We start from the raw sequence: 9,549 nt of genomic DNA, 5'->3' as shown, positions 1-9,549 counted from the left end.
TCACTAGCTCAAATCAAATACTGGAAGCAGATGGAGAAGCTGACGGTCAAATAAATGAAGAGGTTGACCTTGAAAGCTCAATTTCATATGGAGAGACGGATAATATAGTTCTCGGATGCTCTGGAGCTGACAAACAGTTCATTGAGGAGCTGAAAAAGGAATCTGGTGGTGGATCCTACGGTAGTGCTGAGTCTTCGCAGGAAATTAATGGTCAGATCGTCACCGACTCAGGTGTTTCTCCAAATAACACAATTGTCAAGGAGTTAAGAGAAAGGAGGAGTCTGGAAACTCAAGAATGTGAAACTCAGCATGAAGATGATTCACGTGGTTCGCAAAGGACAAAAAGAAATATTGTCAAGTGTGGCCGTAACAGAGATGAAAATTTATCAAGACGTATTCATGTTTCTTTAGAGGCCTAATTATTAGCGGAAAATCATCATTATTTGAATAAGGAAAAAGTGTTGAGATCTTCACCATGGCACGCTCAAAAGCTTCGTCTGAGTTCTTCCACGACAAGTTCAGGATAGCTTCCAAAAAATTACTTTAAAGGGGAGTGTGAAAAATTAAAGTTAATTTTTTGGAAGAATAAATACCATAGATATTTAGAAGAGTTTCTAGAAAGTTATATTATAATATCTTTGATATATATACTTAGGAAATGTCTAGAAATTCTAGACACTTAGATATTTGTAGTTGAGGGTAGAATTATCTAGATCCTTTTGTATCTAGAATAATATCACGATAGTCTAGAAGGAGATAAGAGTAACTAGATTTTTCTTATGTATGTATCTAGAATAATATCTAGAAGCATCCCTAGACAAGTATAAATAGGGGTGACATTAGGCATTTGTAATAAAACCATAAAAACCCAATACAAGCCAATTCAAGAGAGTCTTCTTCCATTACAAAGTTCTCATTTCCAAAGCTTCCTCTTCTTTAGTTGAATCTTCCGATCTTAATTAACGATCTTGGGCTAACAGAAGGTTTCCCCGATTTATTTTTCTTCTGCTATATTTCTCTACAGGTCGGTCAGCATTGCACACTAGCTGTTCCTTTGGTGTTCTCACTCTTACTGCCATTTTGCTTGGTCAATAAGATCAAAAAAATGTTAACCAAAGGGAAAAGATAAAGCCATGCTGAGGTTCTGCTGTCTGAAATAACAAGAAAGTTAAACATGTGAACTGTAACACATTCTAATGGTGCAACTTAATGCCCAACAAAGAACTAAATAACATTTTGAACCTAAAATGACATCTTTAGATGGTCAATGAGTAAGTGTTGATTTGTACTATCTGATTCTGATTAGATGGGATCAATCAGATCAGAAGTTCGGAAAGTTTCAGAATTTTAGGTTTTTTTTTTTTGAGAAGGTAACATGTTGTATGTATTAAACACAAAACAGTACATGGGTTGTACTGAAACCATATTTACGAGTGAGCAAAAGAGAGTAAAAGCAGTCTACAGTTCTAACAGGAACCTAATGTGTCTAGGATATAGTATCCTCTGGGTAGATCTGGTTACAACAAAAAGAAAAAAGCTTAATACAATTAAGTTTGATCTCCTGCATTGTGCTGCTGCTGTTCTCAAAGCATCTAGAGTTCCTTTATTTCCAAATCGCCCACCAAATGCAAGCAGGGAACATCCTCCATCTGTTTATGTCATTTGCTCCAGCTCCAGCTGCCTCCCAACTAAAGAGAGCTTCAATAATCTTTCTAGGCATTGTCCAGGCTATGCCTCTGAGATTAATGAAGATCTTCCATAACTGATCAGTTATACTGCACTGCAAAAATAGGTGACCAACTGTCTCTACTTCTTTTTCACAAAGAAAGCATCTTGAGCACATAGTCTAGTTTCTCTTCTTCTTTAAATTTTCATGTGAGTACAGCTTCCTTTGCCAGTAACCATGAGAAGCATGCAACCTTGTATGGTATCTTGGTCTTCCAAATATGTTTCCAGGACAAGTTATTTTTATTTTATTCATTTAGCATAGCCGTGTTATTATTCTAATTTTTAAAACTGCACCTGTTAATAGTGGAAAGAATGAGTCATTAACAAACTTAACATATAACGAGTGACGTTATTAAAATAGAATTTCATTGTGAATGAGGTTATAGACTTATATTTTCCCTTTCTTTTAAATTATTTACTTAAGTTACGTTGGAACTTACTTATGTAATGTTGGAATTTGACATAAGAGTATTATGCTAAACTTTTTCTTTTGGATTTTGAATTTACGTTATATTTTCAATTTTAAGTTATTTGCTTTCGTACTATTGACTTGCCATTTCACATTGCATGTTGTTTATTTTTCACTTACAGTTGATGAATTTTTTGTGTCAAACATTTGAATAATTTTATGGCATTATATTTATAAATAATATTTTTCGTCAAACATCCAATCCATGACGTTCTCACAAAAAAAGTCTTCTTTTAAGTTTTATAATTAATTAAAATTAAATATTATTCATTTGAAAAATATATATCAATTATTTTTTACAATATTAGTTACAAATATATGATTATTAATTGATATTTTTAAGAAACAATGTGTTATTAAATACTAATTTAATATCATTTATAAAGGCAAATATTTTTTAAATATTAATTTTTTATAATTAAATTTTATTTTTAGATTAAACTAACTGTGTAATTACAATTGTGCAACCAAACAGCACGCCTGTAATTACACTGTAATTACGTTATGACAAACAAACAGGTCGATATAATTACACTACTGTGTAATTACTAGGCTGCGTGATAATTACACCAATTCCAATTACTAGGCGGCTTTCCAAACATGCCCTTAAAACAATTCGCAAACACTAACATTAAAGGTAGATTTGAGGATGAACAACTTTTCTAAATTGCGGTAATCAAAACAGAGAAATAATTAAGTATTCAAACTTAAGTTAGATACGCCAGCTTGAGTTTGAGAGAGAATGCTAAAATATATTCAAACTTTATTTCTTCTTTAAATATCTATTTTATTTGAATTTCATGAATATTCTAGATTTTACTATCCTATCAAATATGATATCTATATTAATGTAAAAAACTTATTTTCATTTTTAGTTTAGAAGTTATAAGGAAAATAATACAATTGCTTTCTTTACTCCCTTTAATTTCTAGAAATAGTGATGCCTTCGTCTATTTTGAATGAATGCATGAATCAACACCAAGAATTATCATTCATTCTCTCTTTTGAGTTTCTTTTTTAATTTTTTCAAATATCTTAACAGTAACACTAGATTGAAAAACACTTAGCTACTAGCACCAAAATATTCCATCAATCAAAATTCTCAACATTAAGTGGTCGTTTGGTAGCTAGCCAAAATTATCCCGGGACTAATTATCCCACCTCTTGGGATTATTTTATCCCGTCTGGAAGATGGGATGAAATAATCCCAACCTTAGTGGGATAAGGTGGGATATCCCACCCTTAGGATTAGGCTTCATTTTGTACCGTGTTTGGTAGCAGGATAAATTTATACCTTCTATTAAACACGGTACAAAAAATTAGTGCTGGGATATCCCAGCCTATACCATGCACCAAACGACCCCTAAGTATCAATATGACATTACATGTCTATAGAATTAACAAAGAGAAGGTTTTTAAAAATAAGCTAATTGTAACAAATTATCATACTAGCCAAAAAGATGTTTGTAAAATCTTTACTATTAGGGGTCTTTTGGTTTATGGGATAAAGTGGAATATCCCAAAAATTAAGTTCGCGTATAAATTTTATATTTTGTTTTGTTGAAGGTTATAATAAATTTAGTCTCAAACTTAATTCTGGACATCCCATCAAATTAGATATTCCTTTTATTGCACATCGCAGGTGGAATAAATTACTCAGAGGTCGTTTGGTACGTGGAATAAGGTGTGATATCCCGGCATTAAGTTTGAGATAAATTTTATACATTATTTGGTTAAAATTATAAATTTATCCCTCAGGGGTCGTTTGGTTGGAAACAAGTTATTCCATGATAACTTATCCTAAGATTATTATTCCATCCTCCCACAGGGATAAAATAACACTACAATCTCGGGAGGATTAGTTATACTACCATTTTATCTCAACCAAACGTGGGATAAATTCATCTCAAATATAATCTCGTGATTATTTATCCTAATTCCTTGTACCAAATGAGCCCTTAGTCCTGGATAATCCATCTTATCACATCAAGCTCTGTATTATTCTATCCACCTCTCAGGTGGGATAAATTAGTCCAGAAATTATATTTCGGGATAACTTGGTCCGCATACCAAACGAACCCTCAAAATATTATAATTCCAGGATTATAATCAGTCCCCGAACCAAACAACCCCTTAGCATTTGGTTGTGGAAATAATAAAAACAATAGGGACAATTGTGTAAATACACCACACAGTAGTGCACACAATAAGCCCTAGCTGTTATGCTCTTGCCACTATAAAAAGTCCACTCGTAGCTCACTTTGGAAACCCTACTTGTGTTTTGCGTCGTTCTTATCTGAGCGGCCAGGGTTTTTTTAGCATTGCATTTCTCTCTCTTTTCTAAAGGTTAGATCTCTTCCTTTTGTTAATATTTTCCTTTCAAATTGTATGATATAAATGTGAAGATCAAGTGATAGATTTGTATTTTGTTAGTGATTGAATATCATTTGTTTTGAGCATTTCAGTTCAAGTTATGGCAAATTAGTCTGTGTTTCTATGTAATTAGTATTTGTGAAAATCTGGTAATAGATTTGTATTTTTGTTAGTGATATGTGAAAATTAGTATGTTATGTTGTGAAGATACATGATTTGCTATGTTACTCGGACTCTTAAAAAATGGACATGGGTGCGTGTCAGATCCTCCAAAAGTAGTGCATTTTGACAAGGGTGCGGTATCATTTTTGGAGAGTCCGAGCAACATGAATGATTTGAGTATTTGTGAAAATTTCAGTTCAATTTTACTCATTAGAGGTGTTATATGTTATGGTACTTTCACTTTGAGATTGAATATGCATGGTTTATTTCGTACATATTCGTATAAATCAGCTTGGATTCAATTTTGTAGCTATCGGATTATCCTACAACCTTTTAATTGTGTCGATGCTATATTTTTAAACACGAACCTTTTGTTTTTGTTGATGATATATTTTTAAACTTTTGATATACTGTTTTACATGTTTGTGTGTGATGTTGATGCTTTAGACTTGTTGGATTTTGATTTATCCATGCATATGCAGTTCAGATCTGTTGAACTTTTAGAAAATAATAGTAGTTGAATAATGGATCTGTTGATTATTAATCACTTAGTCACAAAATTGTCAATTTGTCAAGTTTGCATGGAAGGTCATCACTTTGTTGGGTAGTTTCAGTTTTTTGAGTAAATATTGTATTTGATAACCTTTATTTCTTTCTTCAGTTTCTTAAGCATCATGGGTAAAGAGAAGGTTCACATTAACATTGTGGTCATTGGCCATGTTGACTCTGGAAAATCGACAACTACTGGTCACTTGATCTACAAGCTTGGTGGTATTGACAAGCGTGTCATTGAGAGGTTCGAGAAAGAAGCAGCTGAGATGAACAAGAGGTCCTTCAAGTATGCTTGGGTTCTTGACAAGCTTAAGGCTGAGCGTGAACGTGGTATTACCATTGATATTGCCTTGTGGAAGTTTGAGACCACCAAGTATTACTGCACTGTCATTGATGCCCCTGGACACAGGGATTTCATCAAGAACATGATTACTGGTACCTCACAGGCCGACTGTGCTGTCCTTATTATTGACTCCACAACTGGTGGTTTTGAAGCTGGTATCTCAAAGGATGGACAGACCCGTGAGCACGCATTGCTTGCTTTCACCCTTGGTGTCAAGCAAATGATTTGCTGCTGTAACAAGGTACACTTTTATTGTTCGTCTTTATGTCAATTGGAAAGTAATGTTATGAGTTTGCTAATTCTGTTGTATGTCTTCTGCAGATGGATGCTACCACCCCTAAGTACTCCAAGGCTAGGTATGATGAAATCGTGAAGGAAGTTTCTTCCTACCTCAAGAAGGTTGGTTACAACCCTGACAAGGTCCCTTTTGTCCCCATCTCTGGTTTTGAAGGAGATAATATGATTGAGAGGTCTACCAACCTCGACTGGTACAAGGGCCCAACCCTCCTTGAGGCTCTTGACCAGATTAATGAGCCCAAGAGGCCATCAGACAAGCCCCTCCGTCTTCCACTTCAGGATGTTTACAAGATTGGTGGTATTGGTACCGTCCCTGTTGGACGTGTGGAGACTGGTGTTATCAAGCCTGGTATGGTTGTGACCTTCGGCCCTACTGGTTTGACAACTGAAGTCAAGTCTGTAGAGATGCACCACGAAGCTCTCCAGGAGGCACTCCCTGGTGACAATGTTGGGTTCAATGTTAAGAATGTTGCTGTTAAGGATCTTAAGAGAGGTTTTGTTGCCTCCAACTCCAAGGATGACCCAGCTAAGGGGGCTGCCAGTTTCACCTCCCAAGTCATCATCATGAACCATCCCGGTCAGATTGGAAATGGATATGCCCCAGTGCTCGACTGCCACACTTCCCACATTGCTGTCAAGTTTTCCGAGATCTTGACCAAGATTGACAGGCGTTCGGGTAAGGAACTCGAGAAGGAGCCTAAGTTCTTGAAGAATGGTGATGCCGGTATGGTTAAGATGATTCCCACCAAGCCCATGGTTGTTGAGACCTTCGCTGAGTACCCACCATTGGGACGCTTTGCTGTGAGGGACATGCGACAGACTGTTGCTGTTGGTGTCATCAAGGCTGTTGACAAGAAGGACCCAACTGGTGCCAAGGTCACCAAGGCTGCCCAAAAGAAGAAGTAAATGTGTTTGATGAGATTCTGCATGGATGAACTGTTTTTGTTTAATTGCATTAGCTATTTTCAATTTTGTTTTGAACATTTTACCATCTTTAGATGCGGCTCCAGAAGCTTTTGTCATGGTTCTCTAGCCTCTTTTGAGGACAGTAGAGTTATTGAGCAATTTGGGTTTGTCCAGATTGCTTGATGGGCAGTGACAATAGCACCTCTCTGGATGCCTTTCTACTGTCTGGTTTTTATAGCAAATTTCAAGATGAGCTGCTAAGACGGTTTTAATTTATTTTGCTTTTTGGACATCTTGTTTACTACTTTTCCTGCCGTATTTCCTTTTTCTGTTGGTAATTGCTCCTAGCTTGCTATATTTACTATTGCCCTTGTCCTGTCTAATCTAACCAATCTGATTAGTCACTCAAGGTAGTAAATTGATTGCCTAAAAATCAAAAAAATTGAAATTGAAATTAGGTGCTGAAAATGCAAGAATTGTGCATAAAACTGTGCAAAAATGATGTAAAAAATGCAGAAATTATGCAGAAAAATGTAAAAACTGAAGTAAAAAATGTAGAAACTGTGCAGAAAAATGCAAAAATTGAAGCCAAAAATGATGCAGAAAATGCAGAAATTGTGCAGAAAAATGAAAAAACTGAAGCAAAAAAATGCAGAAACTGTGCAAAAAATGCAAAATTAAAGCAAAAAAAAATGCAGAAACTGTGCATAATTCTTCCTTCACCATGTTGAAAGCCCAAACCACTACGACTTTTTAATAAAGCTATAGTCCCGTAATCCTTCTACCATGCTTTCATTTTAGAATTAATATGTGGTTGAGATTTCAATCCACAGTTAGAATGGATTTTGTTTAAATAAAGCTCCAATTCCGTCATGTATCCGGGCCTAAAAGTGCCATTATCCGCTTTCCAACCCTTGACACACAAATCCTTTAAACCATCAATAAGAGGACGTTCTTCTTATAGTGTCCATGACCTTCGACTCTAAGGTGTTGCTCGGCTCGACCTTTTTGATGCTTGGTCAGAAGATGATGTGTGATTACTCATTCCGTCAATATGATCTTGACCAAAGCTGATCAAATAAACAACATAGCAAGAAATGAGCAAGTATTTGTTATTTGCAATCAAATAATTAAGAACCTTAACAAGAAGATGTGAAGTCACTTACTAACTTATGACTCACTTATATATATTTTATCCATCACCAAAAATAAAAATAAAAATATACAACTAAATTGTTCAGGAAAACTAATAATGTGAGACTAACTCATAGATACACTGCTTATATTAAAAAAAGAAGTAAAAACATACGTAAAGATTCACTACTTGTCTTCAAAAAGATATTGTTAGATATACATTAAGGTGAATTGTCTCCACAAACAATAATGTGAGACATACAAAAAGATTCACTATTTGTCTTCACAAAATATCACTAGCTACTACGTCTTCCAATGGACGAAAATAATACCAGAAGTGTACAAGCACCACAAAATGACAACATAACTTAAAAATTACAAAGACTAATTGCTAGATCTTTCATTCCACATAGACTGAGCTAGCACATCCCTCCAAGTGGTCCACTCATCGGATGGTTCAGCGGTATCAATATTTCCATGTTCAGATTCATGTTGATGCTCCATGTTGAATTCTGTTTCCATGTCTAACGGATCAACTTCCATCTCTCTTCGAATGAAATTGTGTAACAAACAACATGCACTAATGATTCTAGTATGAATCTTAACCGAGTACCACGAAGGACTTCTAAGAATTCCCCAACGTCCTTTCAATACATCAAATGCTCTTTCAATAACATTGCGCGCCCTAGCATGCTTCATATTAAACAACTCTTCTCGGCATTGAGGTGGTGGATTGTCACCTTGCCAATCCCTTAGCCAGTATCTATATCCTCGATAAGGGGACAGAAAACCATTTCCATTTGTATATCCTCCGTCACATAAATAATAATTGCCTAAAAAATATAAACAATAATATAATTACTTTAAAATATTATTCTATTTTTGAGGTAATAAGAATAGACAAGTCTTTCTGTATAAAGCATACCCTTGGGTACTTTCAAACCATTCCTTCGTACAACAACATCTCGCAATACACGACCATCAGCGGCTGATCCCTCCCAACCAGGTAAGACATAAGTAAAGTTAAGATTTCTATCACAAACCCCCAAGACATTAGTTGCTATATCTCCTTTCCGTGTCCTGTATCTTGGCTTATATATAGTTCGAACTCTAATGGGAATGTAAGTACCATCCAATGCACCTAGACAACCCTATAAAATAAATTATCAAAATACTTACATGATAATGTTTTAAATCTTTCTATAGTAAATCAAATGTTATATTGAAATTTACCTATCTTAAACCATTTCCATCGATCATCAGTCTCATCTTCGGCCACTGGATTAGGACTAACAAGTAATAATGGAGTTAGTTTGAGAATTGCTCTTAGACATTCATTAAAGGCTTGACTTACACTCCACCCCGATCTAATATAATCAACTTTGATAGACCTGTTCTTCTCGTAATGAGCCAAAATATTTAAGAACATTGCTAGCTTTTCAGTGCTTGACATATTGTTAGTGTCTGTCAATCCTCCAATATTCGTGGCTAAAGAAGCTAAAATGTGAGAGGCCTTTCTATCCATCCTAAGCTTATCAATACATACAATATCACTGTCACGAATGATAGAATTTAGATGAGACAT

The 9,549-nt window shown here is 35.1% G+C and overlaps 2 protein-coding genes across 2 annotated transcripts; one reads left to right on the top strand and one right to left on the bottom strand.

Moving 5' to 3' along the window:
• The first annotated feature begins 4,384 nt into the window (after window positions 1–4,384).
• LOC132600444 (elongation factor 1-alpha) lies at window positions 4,385–7,120 on the top strand. Its single transcript, XM_060313618.1, has 3 exons — window positions 4,385–4,543; window positions 5,394–5,868; window positions 5,949–7,120. The coding sequence occupies exons 2-3, from the start codon at window positions 5,407–5,409 to the stop codon at window positions 6,828–6,830; spliced, it is 1,344 nt and encodes a 447-aa protein (XP_060169601.1). The 5' UTR covers window positions 4,385–4,543; window positions 5,394–5,406; the 3' UTR covers window positions 6,831–7,120.
• Window positions 7,121–8,348: 1,228 nt separating this feature from the next.
• LOC132600303 (protein ALP1-like) lies at window positions 8,349–9,549 on the bottom strand. Its single transcript, XM_060313369.1, has 3 exons — window positions 9,198–9,549; window positions 8,890–9,105; window positions 8,349–8,797 (listed from the first exon to the last, which is right to left on the bottom strand). The coding sequence occupies exons 1-3, from the start codon at window positions 9,547–9,549 to the stop codon at window positions 8,349–8,351; spliced, it is 1,017 nt and encodes a 338-aa protein (XP_060169352.1).

The sequence above is a fragment of the Lycium barbarum genome, chromosome 6, assembly GCF_019175385.1.
Source record: "Lycium barbarum isolate Lr01 chromosome 6, ASM1917538v2, whole genome shotgun sequence".
Classification (NCBI taxonomy): domain Eukaryota; kingdom Viridiplantae; phylum Streptophyta; class Magnoliopsida; order Solanales; family Solanaceae; genus Lycium; species Lycium barbarum.
The sequence above is the reverse complement of the archived record's forward strand: the minus strand, read 5'-3'. Positions and strand labels throughout refer to the sequence as shown.